At 40.9% G+C, this 15769-nt stretch overlaps 2 protein-coding genes across 8 annotated transcripts in view; one reads left to right on the forward strand and one right to left on the reverse strand.

The window, feature by feature from the left end:
• Positions 1-10570, reverse strand: part of TMEM87A (transmembrane protein 87A) — a 43485-nt gene extending 32915 nt beyond the window's left edge. For 3 of the 4 annotated variants that reach the window (XM_060096676.1, XM_060096677.1, XM_060096675.1), the window contains exons 1-4: positions 10379-10570; positions 9023-9083; positions 6004-6089; positions 2352-2465 (exon numbers count right to left, since the gene is read on the reverse strand). In XM_060096676.1, coding sequence (XP_059952659.1) covers positions 2352-2465; positions 6004-6089; positions 9023-9083; positions 10379-10522 — 405 coding nt within the window. In that variant the 5' untranslated portion in view covers positions 10523-10570. The remainder of the gene's footprint in view (positions 1-2351; positions 2466-6003; positions 6090-9022; positions 9084-10378) is intronic. The other variant, XM_060096678.1, reaches the window with a different exon arrangement.
• The window catches only part of GANC (glucosidase alpha, neutral C), a 74704-nt gene continuing 69313 nt past the window's right edge, over positions 10379-15769 (forward strand). Inside the window, exons 1-2 of one of the 4 annotated variants that reach the window (XM_060096672.1) lie at positions 10379-10568; positions 11297-11622. In XM_060096672.1, the coding sequence (XP_059952655.1) occupies positions 11594-11622 (29 nt within the window). In that variant the 5' untranslated portion in view covers positions 10379-10568; positions 11297-11593. Of the gene's footprint in view, positions 10569-10604; positions 11623-15769 lie in introns of those variants that run through there. The other 3 variants (XM_060096674.1, XM_060096673.1, XM_060096671.1) reach the window with 3 other exon arrangements.

Below are 15769 nucleotides of genomic sequence, written 5' to 3' on the forward strand. Positions count from 1 at the left end.
CAAACTGGCCACTCAATTTTTATATAAGATTATAGATATTGTCACTCTTGACAAAACCTTAAACAGAAAACACACGAGTAGGATAAATGGATGTCATAGTTCCCTGAATTTCTACACATGAGGAAAATGTGGCTCAAAGTTATAAAGCTTTAGATACAGAAATGGGATCTGAACCTAAGATTCCTAACTCTGAGGTCCACTGCTCCTTCCATCACAACACATGCCACACCTGTAAAAAAAACCTCCACTAATTACCTTTCTTACCAGTTATCAGCAAATGAGGCATTATCCTTCCTGAGTAATTAGCGCATGTATTTCAACTCTACATTAGACTGGAGGAGGAAACCTTAAGAAGAGGGGTTTATGCCAAAACCCTGGAAAGCTGATAGCAGATCTAAAAGTAGTGAACCTTGGGCAACAATATACAACAGGTAACTTTCCACAATCAAATCCAAGAAAGGCCAACCAATCTTCCTAGCCTGGGGGATAAATTTGGAAAACCAACAGAAAACCCCCTACTCAACATCACATTGTGACTAGCTTTCTTTTTCTACCATACTTCCACTATTTTAAAGCTATTTTCTTTTTATCCCAGGTCATAAAATCTACGGTATGACAAGAACACAACCCTTGTAGTTCAATTATCAATGACTTCATTTGCTCATCAATTAACAATTATTAAGTAAAAGACTTCTTATCAATAAACTTTACTTCTAGTAAGCAGACAGAAAACCTAACTTTCCATGAACTTGCCTCTTCACGGAAAGGTGCTAAATAATCTGAAGCAGTATTTAAATGCAGTAAAGACAAAGTAAAGGCTATAGCTAAAATAACTATTTTCAACACCTATAAAATACATAATTTTTTTATCAAAAAACTGGGGTCAGATTCTACTTCTAAGAAAAGAGAATTTTATAATATAAACCCCATTTATATGATTACATACATATAAGCATTAAAATACACAATACTGGGAATTCCCTGGCAGTCCAATAGTTAGGACTTGGTGCTTTCACCGCCGTGGCCCAGGTTCAATCCCTGGTCAAGGAACTAAGATCCTGCAAGCCACAGAGCATGGCCAAATAAAAAATAGTAATAATACAAAATAAAATAAAATAAACAATATTATTCACCTCTTCCCCTTTATTCGAAAAAAGTTGTAAAGTTCAACCCTTTGATTTCAAGTCCATAGTAGGAAAATCTAAAAATGTTGATTCTGGGATATATCAATTAGATGAGATGACAAGAGGATTAAAAAATGAGGGTTTCAAAAGTCCATCAGTGGATGAATGGATAAAGAAAATGTGGTATATACGTACAATGAAATATTCTTCAGCCTTAAAAGAGAAATGAAATTCTGATGCATGCTACATGGACGAACCCTGAAAACATTTTATTACGTTAAAGAAGCCAAAAAAATATTGTACAATTTTACTTCTTTGAGATATTTAGAACAGTCAGATTCACAGAGAAAGAAAGTAGAATAGTTGTTACCAGGGAAGTGGGAGTGGAAGTGGGGGTGGGTGTTTTTGTTATTTAATTGTTATGAAGTAACCACTGCAGATGATTAAAGAGTTCTGCAGATGGCTAGTGCTGATAGTTGCACAACAAGGTGAATGTACTTAATGTAACCGAATGGCACACTTAAAAATGGTTAAAACGGGGCTTCCCTGGTGGCGCAGTGGTTGGGGGTCTGCCTGCCGATGCAGGGGACGCGGGTTCGTGCCCCAGTCCGGGTGGATCCCACGTGCCATGGAGTGGCTGGGCCCATGAGCCATGGCCGCTGAGCCTGCGCGTCCGGAGCCTGTGCTCCGCAACAGGAGAGGCCACAGCAGTGAGAGGCCCGCGTACCGCAAAAGCAAAAAAAAAAGGTTAAAATGGTAAATTCTATGTTATATATATTTTACTATAATAAAAAAACTGAGGCTTTGCTTTTTACACACAAAGGAAAGCACATTCTCTCTTTGAGATGAACGTTTAAGTGGCTGACTATGTACCTATCAGAACATGATTCTAACTTGCTTCTGTCAGAAGGAATTGAGGAGTGAGAAATGCGTATCACCAAAAATACAGCCACTACCAAACGTAAGGTAGATAGCTAGTGGGAAGCAGCCGCATAGCACAGGGAGATCAGCTCGGTTCTTTGTGACCGCCTGGAGGGGTGGGATAGGGAGGGTGGGAGGGAGACGCAAAAGGGAGGGGATATGGGAACATATGTATATGTATAACTGATTAAATTTGTAAAATAAAAAAAAATAAAAATAAAAAGAATTATAACCTAAAAAAAAAAAAAATACAGCCATCATATTATTCACCTCTTCTATTTCCCTCCAACTACTATCAAATATTACCTGTGTTTTAAAGAGTTCACTGCAGTTTTGGAACAATTTTGATGATGTTTGATATTTCCCAGACAAGCCTTTTTTTTCCTTAAGGTTTTCCAAGTATGTCTCTACTTCTTCTGCCTGGAAAAACAGAGAAAATACAAAGTATTTAACTTACCTCAGATATTTAAAAGAAAACAAATAGATTGCCTTTGGTACAAATATAGTTTTGGATTTGCTAATTTTATTTTATTTTTGTGTGTGTGTGTGTGGTACGCGGACCTCTCACTGTTGTGGCCTCTCCCGTTGTGGAGCACAGGCTCCGGATGCGCAGGCTCGGCGGCCATGGCTCACGGGCCCAGCTGCTCCGCGGCATGTGGGATCTTCCCAGACCGGGGCACAAACCTGTGTCGCCTGCATCGGCAGGCGGACTCTCAACCACTGCGCCACCAGGGACGCCCTGGATTTGCTAATTTTAAAATTAACAACATCTTGGGCTTCCTGGTGGCGCAGTGGTTAAGAATTCTCCTGCCAATGCAGGGGACGCGGGTTCGAGCCCCGGTCTGGGAAGATCACACATGCCGCAGAGCAACTAAGCCCGTGCACCAAAACTACTGAGCTTGTGCTCCAGAGCCTGCGAGCCACAACTACTGAGCCCACATGACGCAACTACTGAAGCGCTAGAGCCCGTGTTCTGCAACAAGAGAAGCCATCGCAATGAGAAGCCTGCGCACAGCAAAAAAGAGTAGCCCCCACTCGCCACAACTAGAGAAAGTCTGGGCGCAGCAGCGAAGATCCAATGCAGCCAAAAATAAATAAATAAAAATAAATAAATTTACTAAATAAATAAAATTAACAACATCAGATAAAGACTATATATTAGTATTCAAGAATCTAACAGTATTGGACTCTACAGTGCAGAATTCTAGTCTATGACTCATGAAGGATAGTTCCTCTTAAAAATTCTAGGAAGACTGGGAAACTGTCAGAGTCCACAGGGTTTTGTTATAAGAAAATATATTTACAAGAGTTCCTTGACTAAATTAACAACACCACCAACAACAACAAAAAACTTGTGCTTCTAAGCTAGATAAGCTAGAGCACAAAGCTGTTGCAGCCATTCACAGCCCACTATTAATACTATGAAAAAAAATCATCATTTCTGTGGCTTCATCAGTTCTGTGATTTTTCTCCCATACCAACATCCCTAATCTCACCCTCTTTTTTTCGAAGCTCCAATTTCACACCTCCAACTACTTGCTTGTCATTTCCATAATTCTGTCCTGTGGCAATTCAAAATAATTTTTACATTCTTAAGTTGTCCTACTCATGAAGACTGAATCTGATAAGCTTGACCAGTTTTTATCACAAGTTTCAAGCATATGTAAATTTAACTAGTGTTCGATTAGGAGAAAAGGTCAATGATATTTCAAACCATATTCTGGAAATATTTCTCTCTAAATTCTTCAGTCCTCCTCATCACACCAATCTTACCCAATGTTATATAACAAAAGCAAAATACAATCAGCAACACTACAAAAAAGATAATGTAAAACCCTAATACTGGGCAGAAATTCAAAATGCTTAAGGTTTAAAAAAACCAACTGGACGGTGGACATTTTTTAAAGACTAGTCCCATTATTTTTTTTAAAAGAAACTTCAAGAATAGTAGGGGAGATGTAAGAAAGAAAAAAAATGATGCAAATAGTGGGATGAAAACAGAATGGAAAAGGCCTGAAAAATCCATCTAGGAGCAATATATCTTCAATGCTCATATACAGTGTACTGTAGCAATTCTGAAAGTGCGGCCCATGGATGCTTTCATGAGGTTTAAGAGGTCAAAACTATTTTCATCTTCATCATCATCATCATCTATTTGCCTTGTACTGACAGTGCAAAAGTAATGATGCGAAAAATGGCAGCCCCCTATCAGTGGTACCTAACTGTACTAGTAGTCATTGTACTCTCACAGTCACAAACTTGCAGTTCAAAAAAAAAAGGCCAGTTTTATGTAAGAATGCCCTTGATGAAACAGTAAAAATTATTAATGTCATTAAATCTGGACCTTTGAGCACATGCCTTTTAAAATATTCTATCAGACAAAAAAAGAAGTATGCAAAATACTATAAATGACTGTCTTAAGACAAAGCACTTTGCAACTATTTTAACTTGTAAGCTAAACTATCCACTGTTTTCATTTACTTGAAAGAATGACCAACAAACTACAGATATTCAGACTTGGGTATTTGGGAGACATTTTCCTGAAAATGGGCAAAGGGAGGCTGTCACGTCAAGGAAGGCAACTGACAGCATACATTGTCAATAATAAAATTTAAGGGACTTCCCCGGTGGTCCAGTGGTAAAGAATCCACCTTCCAATGCAGGGAACTTGGGTTCGGTCCCTGGTTGGGGAACTAAGATCCCACATGCCGTGGGGCAACTAAGCCCGCATGCCACAGCTAGAGAGCCCGCGTGTCGCGAACTACAGAGCCCACGTGCTCTGGAACCTGCGTGCCACAACTACAGAGCCCAGGCGCCCCGGAGCTCGCATGCCACAACTAGAGAAGAGAAAACCCGCACACCACGACTAGAAAGAAGGCCGTGCACTGGAACTAGAGAGAAGTCCTCGCACCGCAACAAAAGATCCTGCATGCCGCAATGAAAATCCCACGTACTGCAACTAAGACCTGACGCAGCCAAAAATAAATAAATAAATAAATAAATAAATAAATAAATAATGAAGTCTTCTTGGACCTTGAAAAAAATTTTTTTATTAAAAAATAAGTAAATAAATAAAATTTGAGCTTTCAAGGAAAAACTGGAATTTTGGAAAACTTGCATGTTCCCTACCATGATTTATAGTTTCCAATACTTACAGAGTATCTGATGAGATTGAAAGGTCATATTAACAAATGTAATTTTGAATTAATTGTAAAATGAATTAGTATTTTTGGAAGCTTTATATAATTCAGTCAACCAATATTTTCTAAGTGACCATGAAAGATGCTGCCAAATCAGACATGGGCAAAAGACCATTCAAAGTGCAAGACACACCAATTTGTTTTAATATAACAGAGCACAGAAAAAGTTCACTGATATGGTTTCAGATTCCACACTGCAACTAACCTTTAAGAAACTCCACTTAATTGCGTTTGGGTATAGAATCAAAGAACAATATCCACAATTGCCTGAAAACACTATTAAAATACCATTCCCTTTCCCAACTACGTATCTGTGTGAGGCCACATTCTGTGCATACACTTCAACCAAAATAACACATCACAATAGACTGAGTGAAGGAAGTATAAGAATCCAGCTATCTTCTATTACACTAGATATTAAACAAATAGATTTGCAAAAATACAAAATAATACCACTCTTCCCAGTTTCTTTGAAAAATAGTTATTTTTCACAAATTAACAAATATTTCTGTATTTTTCTGTTTTAATTTCTAATACAGTAACCCACATGAATAAAGGCTTTTTTGGTGTCTGTGTAAGTGAACACAGTTCTGAGACCAATAAGTTTGAGAATTGATGGTACAAATTTGCCTGCAAATTGGGAAGCACGATTCTAGTTCCAGCTCTTCTCCATAGCTACATGACACTCTTTCCTCTATCAGGTTGGGACCCGATGATATCTAAAGTCTAAGAAAAGTCTGTAATTTTATGTTCCATACCTTGAAGTTGTAGATTTCATTGTAACAGTCAGCACTTTTCAGATACCAGGTTATATTCAAAGATACATCACAAGGTTCTCCATCAACTATAAAAGAAGAAATCTTTGTGAATAAAAGATAATTCCCAAACAAAGCATTTTTCCTAAACTATTACCCCACATCCCATTTCCTGCTAAACTAAGATACTCAAAGACCATCCTTTCTCCAAACAGAAGGTAATGAAGTAATAAATTTTAAAAGAACTAGATATTCTTCAGTTAAAAGTAAGAATTGTTGCTCACAGAAATAAAAAGCAGTTAAGGATTTTTAACCTTTGAAACCGTGTATCTATTTTTATGCCTTAAAACCTTCATTTCTGGTTCTCTCTTGGGAAAAAACCTGGCAGTGATAAAGCAGCCTTAAGTTAAAATCAGCCTTCTATTATCATTTAAATGTTTACTGAGCAGAGCACTTAAGTATACAAAGATACATGGCACTGTGTTAGGCCAATCAGGGGAACAGAAGGGAACAAATTACTGAAGACTCTTAAGAAAAGTCTTAAAAAAGATTCTAGTTGAAGGGTCAAGGAATAACAACATTAGGAATGTCACAAGGCAACAAAAATAGTTCCACTGAGGGAAAACCTCATGGCTTAAACCTTGAGAGATACCAAAATTGGATAGAAAAGAACTATCAACAAAAAGCAAACCTGGCTGGGGAAGGCAGGAATAGAAAAAACAAAGATAAAAAGAGTATTAGATTCTTTATAAAACTCACCTTAAGAGAAGCCTCAAGGAACCTCATGAAATCATAGAAGCCTCACATAACTCATTCAACATATTTTGGAGCACAATATTCTAGTGAACCAAAGCATTAGTCTGAAGACTTGGGGGTGTAAACCTGACTATATGACTGTTAACTGTCTCACCTGGGGGAAGTCAGTATTTCCTTTTATCTTTGATTCCAGCTGAGGAAGGGAAAATATACTAGAAATACATACTTTGTGCAAATGTGACAAAGATAAACAGGACTGCATCTAAAAACCTACTTTTGGTTCTTAAAAGAAGCACACCTAAAATTACAAACTTTCCCCTTTCTTTGGTTTAAGTGGTTTTCTCAGACTAATTTTTAAGCGGCACACTTTTATCAAGCTCAACTTTTATAAGGCTTTTATAAGGCTAAAATACACAAAAAGCTGATGTGTTGGATAGAATGTATGGAAATGCTGAAAAGGATACTGCAATCTTGTTATGAACTACTCAGAAGAACCAAACAGAAAAGGAATTAATTAAATAAAAGTCCTAATAGGAGATTTGCAGGGAAATGTGCCTGCAAAAATACTACTATTTATGTTAAAAGACATAGAATTTTTTTTTTTTTTGGCCACGCCGCGAGGCTTGCGGGATCTTAGTCCCCAGACCAGGGACTGAACCCTGGCCCTCTGCAGTGAAAGCTCGGAGTCCTAACCACTGTACCATCAGGGAATTCCCAAAACACATAGAACTTTAAATGAATGGCTTTAAGAGACAATGAAAATGGTCCTGCCACATTCCCCACCTTTCCTTGGCTGGCAGGTCTAGTCCCTAAGAATCTTACATGAGCCAGGTGCAGGTGTAAGGGAGAAGTGGCTACCTCTCCAAGGGACTGGAGTTCCAGGCTTTAGCAAATCTCACTTCTTTCTCCAAAACAGACATTTTTAATGTAGGTGAAAAACTGTAATTTTAGGCTTAAAAAAAAAGAAAATGGCCCTGCCAATTTCATGGAAATCTATTTATACCATACCCACAAAAGCATAAAATCAGAGACAAGGTAAGTATGAGAAAACACAGAAGTAACAAAGTGAAAGACAATGCAAATTTTAAGAAGCTTCAAACCCTCCAAAAACAACGAAACACAGACACTTCAAAATATGCAGCTTGACCAAAAACCACTAGAAAAACCATTAGAACAAAATACAGGTAAGAAGAAACTGTACATAATAAAAGGACAGAACAGCATACAGGCTGTCAGGCTATTTCAAAAGACAAAATACTGCTATCCCTAAAAGCTCTTCTTTTCTAGAAAGCCAACCTCACAAGAAATACCAGCGTGTCAGAGTAGATTTGATTTAAATCAAATTTAAATTATTAGCCAAGAGATCATATTTTCATGGACACAGTATATTCTTCATAGAAATTCTACCTAACCCCTCCATCCTACCAGGCTATAATCTCAATAAGAGAAAGGGTGTTTTCTATCACTTCCTTGCTGTCTAAAACACTGCCTGGCACTAAACATAGTAGGTGTTCAGTAACTACCTACTAAGTGATTAAAAGAATAAAATCATCCAACTATGGCATACTTTGCATTTTCATAGAAAGAAATATGCATAGGAGCACACATGGATGATCTGGATTTTTATTCCTGATTTGAAATGGAGCTGCCCATGATCATTCATTCCCTAAAAATAAAGCCAGTTCCAGAAATAAAAGGAAGCTTTTCTTTAATGCACAATGGGGTATTCTGGATTCAGATACAGTGGTTTTCCCACTGGACAGACTGGTTTTGTTCTACATATCCCTATTTCCTGGTAATTATCTTTGAGCTTCCTCTTCCAAAGATCCAAGTGGTAAAATACTCCTTCAGCAAACAAAAGCTTTACTGAACATATTTGTTCAGAGCCAATGGTCTGACAAACCTAGGTCATGTGTCCAGTAAACATCTAACAAGCACACAAAAACAAAATCGGCAATTATCTCTATGACAGAGAACAGATTAAAACCCATGGAGGCGATCAACCAAAACAATGTGTCTAACTATATATTGTTAACACCAGAAAAACAAGAGAAGAAAATAAAGTTCATAAAAGTAAGTATTCTAAAGATTATTCTGTGAAAGGACCTTAGTTACACTACGTAGGTTTATACCTAGATAGTGCTGGACTATTAAATTTCAGAACTTATGTTGAGAGTAAATCATCAGAGGTAGAAAACAGGTAATTTGAAAGTTTAAAGATCACTCAAAAACTCGAATAAAAACTTCATGAAATGCAAAAACTCACATTTCAGGAAGATAGTGGTATTTTTGAAGAGGATCTTTCCAAAACTAAAATAATTTTTCCCCTGCAAAGATAAAGGAGAGATAATTAGCATCAGATCACTTTAATTCCCAAAGCAGAATATAACTGATATAAAAGCTAAAATTTCTAAAATGTTGACGTTAGTTTTCTTAACACACACACACAAAAAGGCATCAATATCCTTCCTTTTAGTAAAATTCAACCATATCCAAACTGCAGGATTTTGAAGCTTGGTGCAGAGACAAGTTTTTTCTTTTTTCCACAGGCCAAGAAGCAAGGACTCTAGAAGGAAGGCTGCTAGAAATCCTAACCTAACTTAAATCCTTCTAAAAGGTACTCCTTAATCAGTTCATTCCCTTTACTCACTAATCACCGTCCAGAGTAACCAATCATTTCTTCAAATAAACTATCCTATGAGCAGACAGCCATATTTAACTATTAACTATTTTACAGGTAACAAATAAATACCTAAAATTGAGAATCTGAACATCGTCACCAAATGAACAAAAGCTGTAATTCTTGCCATATCAAAAACTCAAATAAGATTTGGGCATTACAACCAGTGAGCAGAGCAGAACAAAAAGGCTACCGTGGTTTTAATAAGACTAATGCTTTTCGGCATTTCCAGCGAGCACCTGATTTGTCGGCTCACAGCACTATAGCTCTTACTCAAACGACGTTTCAAAAAGGTGGTAAAGGGAAGAAAGGGTCAACCAATCCAGTTAATCATCCTTAAGAAAAACTAACTTATCATAAGAAATTTTAGAATACTGTTTCTTCCGTTTTAAACATTCTCACGTTAGAATACATCATTTTAAATGCCTAGGCTTCCTAATTACACGGCAAGGCTTAGAATAACCATTTCAAAGTCCAAACGAAATCAACCAACTTCGTAAGTAGAATTATCCAGTAACAAAAAAGTGCAGAGAAAAAAAAAAAGGAAGAAGAAAGATGTCTATTTACATATTCCTCTCATCCAACCCGGGGTCACAAGATTCTGTGAAACTTCTGCTGAAAGAGAAACCACTCTCCACCTATACATCAAGTTTACACGTTTCCAATCAGGCAATGAAAGTTCTCCGCCTTTGCTGATAAGAAACCGTTCCACCGCCACTCTCCGCTCCTGAATTGACCCTGACATTCCTGCTAATCTACCCAAAGGAGTGTACGGCTTCCCGCTCCAGGAAGGTGAGTCCCGGTTAAGCAGCTACACAGACACTCCCGGCAATCCCACCCCTTTGGAAGCGGACTTTAGTGGAACCTTCATGGACCCCTTGGGCTGCCGTAGCCCCACCCCTTGCTCCTCCGGGCTCAGTTGCTCCTGAAGTGACCACTCACCGACGGTATCGGAATGTGCCACTTGGATCGGTCGGCAGCAGCGACGGGTGCCGGTCCTACACTGAAAAGCGACAATGGGGACGTCTGAGCCCCCAGGAGAAGAAGAATGACAGGCAGCACCTGAAGCCACGCAGCCGCCGCCATCTTCACAGCCGTGGAGCGCCTACCGCAAGCATTTCACCTTCTTCCGGTTCGTCCCGCCCTCTTCCGGCTCCGCTCTGGGGGCGGGATAATCCGGGTCCTCAAAACCTCTGGTGGCTTGTTTGTTTAGCGACTCGGCGGCTCCGCCCTCAGGCAGTCGTCAGGCTTGGTGTGAGGCTTTGGACCTACTGCGCAGGCGTCTTCCTGCCGTAACCTGGTCACCTTGGAGTGTTAGGATGATCCGCAAAAGTTACCAGCCGAATCTGTTGGCTCTTCTCTCTCCCAGCCCTTAAAGGGTTTGGGGACCAGGGAAGAACCCCATGTGGCGTTTGGCTTTCTCCTCCTCCCGTTCGCCCCAGTCCCTCATCGTTTCTGAGTCAGACGCTGGGGCCAAAAGTCTGGGAAAGCCATAAGTCTGGCTGCCTATTTAGCGTGTAGTAGTGAGTACTCGGTTTCCGGAGGTATTTAAGCAAAGACTGGAGTTTGGCGGTGGTGGAGTATAAGCCTTCCTAAATTGGATAATGTAGTAGACAACCCCTTTTAAAAGACCCTTCTAGCCGTGACGAGTATGATGTAGAGTTTGGTCGGAGAACATCAACCTCCAGCAAAAACCCCGCCGGCACTTCCTACTCAAAACTAAAATATAGGAGAGAGTGGGTCAGTTTTCAGGATCTGTATAGTGACAGTCACTGGGGTAGATCTGCAGGAGCTTCGCCCTAATCACGCAGGCCGTGTCGGTACTTCCTGGTTCTCACGCCCTTGGTCTGCATCCTCTAGGGCTCTTTGAGTACACGCCTCCTCGGATGCAAAAACGTTTTCAGTTTCTAATGAAGGAAGTTCCTCATCAGCTACTCAGAACCAAGAAAAATTTGCCAGATAAATCTCTGTAGAAACGCTAATTTGGGCCTGGAAATCCCGGGAGCAAGTGTCAATTTGTCACTCCTTAAGGACATGAAAGTCCCAGAAACTTGATGGTGGTGAAGTGCTGGCGGTTATTTAGAAAGACTGACAATCTAAAAGATCGCCTGGGACCTTGGCCTGAGATCTGGGAGCCTGTGAAGTGACTGGGAAGCCATGGACGCAGCTGAGAAAGAGGAAATCAGGTAAAGGCCCAGTGGTCCAGCAAGAACTGACCCCAGGGCCCACGGAAGCAGGGGATAGATAGTACCTGAAAACAACATTCTGGCTTTGAAGACTTTATTTATTTATTTTTTAACATTTTATTTATTTATTTTTGGCTGCGTTGGGTTTTCATTGCTGCGTGCGGCTTTTCTCCAGTTGCGGGGAGCCGGGGCTACTCTGTTGCCGTGCGCGGACTTCTCGTTGAGATGGCTTGCTTTGTTGTAGAGCACAGGCTCTAGGCGCGCGGGCTTCAGTAGTTGTGGCGCGCGGGCTCTAGAGCGCAGGCTCAGTAGTTGAGGCGCATGGGCTTAGTTGCTCCGCGGCATGTGGGATCTTCCCCAACCGGGGCTGAAACCTGTGTCCCCTGCATTAGCAGGCAGATTGCTAACCACTGCACCACCAGGGAAGCCCCTGAAGACTTTGTTGATTGTTTGATTGCATGTCTTATTTGTATATTTTATATTTGTGGACTCAGTCTCTAGCTTTCTCAATTCCCCACGGAATTAATTGATATTAATAGCCCCTCATGAAATACTTGAAGGATGGTTAACAAAACCGGAAGAATTGTGATCAGAACTCTTTTTTTTTTTAACGTTAACATGCTGGTATTTTATTTATTTATTTATCATATAAATTTATTTATTTTTGGCTGCGTTGGGTCTTCGTTGCTGCACACGGGCTTTCTCTAGTTGTGGCGAGTGGGGGCTACTTGTTGCGGAGCGCGGGCTTCTCATTGCTGTCGCTTCTCCTGTTGTGGAGCACGGCCCTAGCTGTGTGGGCTTCAGTAGTTGTGGCACGCGGGCTCGGTAGTTGTGGCTCGTGGGCTCTAGAGCACAGGCTCAATAGTTGTGGTGCACAAGCTTAGTTGCTCCACGGCATGTGGGCTCTTCCCAGACCAGGGCTCAAACCCATGTCCCCTGCGTTGGCAGATGGATTCTTAACCACTATGCCACAAGGGAAGCCCTGTGATCAGAACTCTTAACACGTGAATTTCAAACATGTTGCTTTCCAGGTTCAGCTAAGTACATCTCTTCCTATATCATTCCAGAGTTTATTCTTAAAAACTGGAAAGATCTTTTTTTTTTTTTTTTTTTTTCCCAGTACACGGGCCTCTCACTGTTGTGGCCTCTCCTGTTGCGGAGCACAGGCTCCGGACGCGCAGGCTCAGCGGCCATGGCTCACGGGCCCAGCCGCTCTGCGGCATGTGGGATCTTCCCGGACCAGGGCACGAACCCGTGTCCCCTGCATCGGCAGGCGGACTCTCAACCACTGCGCCACCAGGGAAGCCCAAAACTGGAAAGATCTTTGACATAAACCACAGCAAGATCTTTTTGACCCACCTCCTAGAGTAACAGAAATAAAAACAAAAATAAACAAATGGGACTTAATTAAAAGCTTTTGCACAGCAAGGGAAACCATGAACAAGACAAAAAGACAACCCTCAGAATGGGAGAAAATATTTGCAAATGAAACAACAGACAAAGGATTAATCTCCAAAATGTACAAACAGCTCATGGAGCTCAATATCAAAAAAACAATCCAGTTAAAAAATGGGCAGAAGACCTAAATAGACATTTCACCAAGGAAGACATACAGATGGCCAAGAGGCACATGAAAAGATGCTCAACATCACTAATTATTAGAGAAATGCAAATCAAAACTACGATGAGGTATCACCTCATGCTGGTCAGAATGGCCATTATCATAAAATCTAGAAACAATAAATCCTGGAAAGAGTGTGGTGAAAAGGGAACCCTCCTGTACTGTGGGTGGGAATGTAAATTGATACAACCACTATGGAAAACAGTATAGAGGTTCCTTAAAAAGCTAAAAATAGAACTACCATATGACTCAGCAATCCCACTACTGGGCATATACCCTGAGAAAACCATAACTCAAAAAGATACATGTACCACAATGTTCATTGCAGCACTATTTACAATAACCAGGACGTGGAACCAACCTAAATGTCCATCGACAGATGAATGGATAAAGAAGATGTGGCACATATATACAGTGGAACATTACTCAGCCATAAAAAGAAACGAAATTGAGTTATTTGTAGTGAGGTGGATGGACCTAGAGTCTGCCATACAGAGTGAAGTAAGTCAGAAAGAGAAAAACAAATACCGTATGCTAACACGTATATATGGAATCTAAAAAAAAAAAAAATGGTACTGATGAACCCAGTTGCAGGGCAAGAATAAAGAGGTAGACATAGAACATGGACTTGAGAACATGGGGTGGGAGGGCGAAGCTGGGGCAAAGTGCGAGTAGCATCAACATGTATACACTACCGAATGTAAAATCGTTGGCTGGTGGGAAGCAGCAGCATAGCACAGGGCAATCAGCTCAGTGCTTTGCGATGTCCTAGAGGGGTGGGATAGGGAGGAGGGGAGGGAGGCTCAAGAGGGAGGGGATATGGGGACATGTAAATGCATATGGCTGATTAGCTTTGTTGTGCAACAGAAACTAACACAGTATTGTGAAGCAATTATACTCCAATAAAGATCTATTTTAAAAAAAACTGGAGGGCCTCCCTGGTGGCGCAAGTGGTTAAGAGTCCGCCTGCCGATGCAGGGGATACGGGTTCGTGCCCCGGTCTGGGAGGATCCCATATGCCGCGGAGCGGCTGGGCCCGTGAGCCATGGCCGCTGGGCCTGCGCATCCGGAGCCTGTGCTCCGCAACGGGAGAGGCCACAACAGTGAGAGGCCCACATACCGCAAAAAGAAAAAAAAAAAAAAAAAAAACTGGAAAGATTGCAAATTTCTCTAATTTTTGCGCTCTTTTAAAAAATTTTTTATAATTTATTTAGTTAAAATTTTTGGCTGTGTTAGGGTCTTCATTGCTGCGCGTAGGCTTTCTCTAGTTGTGGTGAGTGGGGGCTACTTTTCGTTGTGGTGTGCGGGCTTCTCATTGTGGTGGCTTCTCTTGTTGCGGATCATGGGCTCTAGGCGTGCAGGCTTAAGTAGTTGCAGCACTAGGGCTCAGTAGTTATGGCATGCTGGCCCTAGAGCGTGCAAGCTTCAGTAGCTGCGGCATGCAGGCTCTAGAGTGCAGGCTCAGTAGTTGTGGCGCACAGGCTTTGTTGTTCTGTGGCACGTAGGATCTTCCTGGACCAGGGCTCGAACCCATGTCCCCTGCTTTGGCAGGTGATTCTTAACCACTGCGCCACCAGGGAAGTCTATAATCTTTGCACACTTAATTAAAAGAAACTGTGATAAAGACTGAGTCAATGAAGGATTTGATTACTTCCATGATAAACCATGGCCTAGTGTATTTGGGCTTGTTTTCAGAATATTTTGCAATTGGTGTTCAGTCATAGCTTCCTACATAATCATGGATATGCAGACTATAGATATATTCATCATGTCTCTACATGAAAGTCAGTGTGGTTTTTTTCTTCCTTATAGCCTATAGATGTTTTAATCAGTATATGTTAAATACATATACTGAAGTAGCAATATACATACACCTTGACCATGTTCTCTTCCAGAAACAGCTTTTTTTGGAAACTTGGTTTTAAAAAACATTGGCCCCTACAGAAGACCTAAATAGACATTTCTCCAAAGAAGATATACAGATTGCCAACAAACACATGAAAGAATGCTCAACATCATTAATCATTAGAGAAATGCAAATCAAAACTACAATGAGGGCTTCCCTGGTGGCGCAGTGGTTGAGAATCCACCTGCCGATGCAGAGGACACGGGTTCGTGCCCCGGTCCGGGAAGATCCCACATGCCGTGGGGCGGCTGGGCCCGTGAGCCATGGCCACTGAGCCTGCGCGTCCGGAGCCTGTGCTCTGCAACAGGAGAGGCCACAGCACTGAGAGGCCCGCGTACTGCAAAAAAAAAAAAAAAAACTACAATGAGATATCATCTCACACCAGTCAGAATGGCCATCATCAAAAAATCTACAAACAATAAATGCTGGAGAGGGTTTGGAGAAAAGGGAACCCTCTTGCACTGTCGGTGGGAATGTAAATTGATACAGCCATTATGGAAAACAGTATGGAGGTTCCTTAAAAAACTAAAAATAGAACTACCATATGACCCAGCAATCCCACTACTGGGCATATACCCTGAGAAAACCATAATTCAAAAGATTCAGGTACCACAATGTTC

This window comes from Mesoplodon densirostris, chromosome 4, assembly GCF_025265405.1.
Source record: "Mesoplodon densirostris isolate mMesDen1 chromosome 4, mMesDen1 primary haplotype, whole genome shotgun sequence".
NCBI lineage: Eukaryota > Metazoa > Chordata > Mammalia > Artiodactyla > Ziphiidae > Mesoplodon > Mesoplodon densirostris.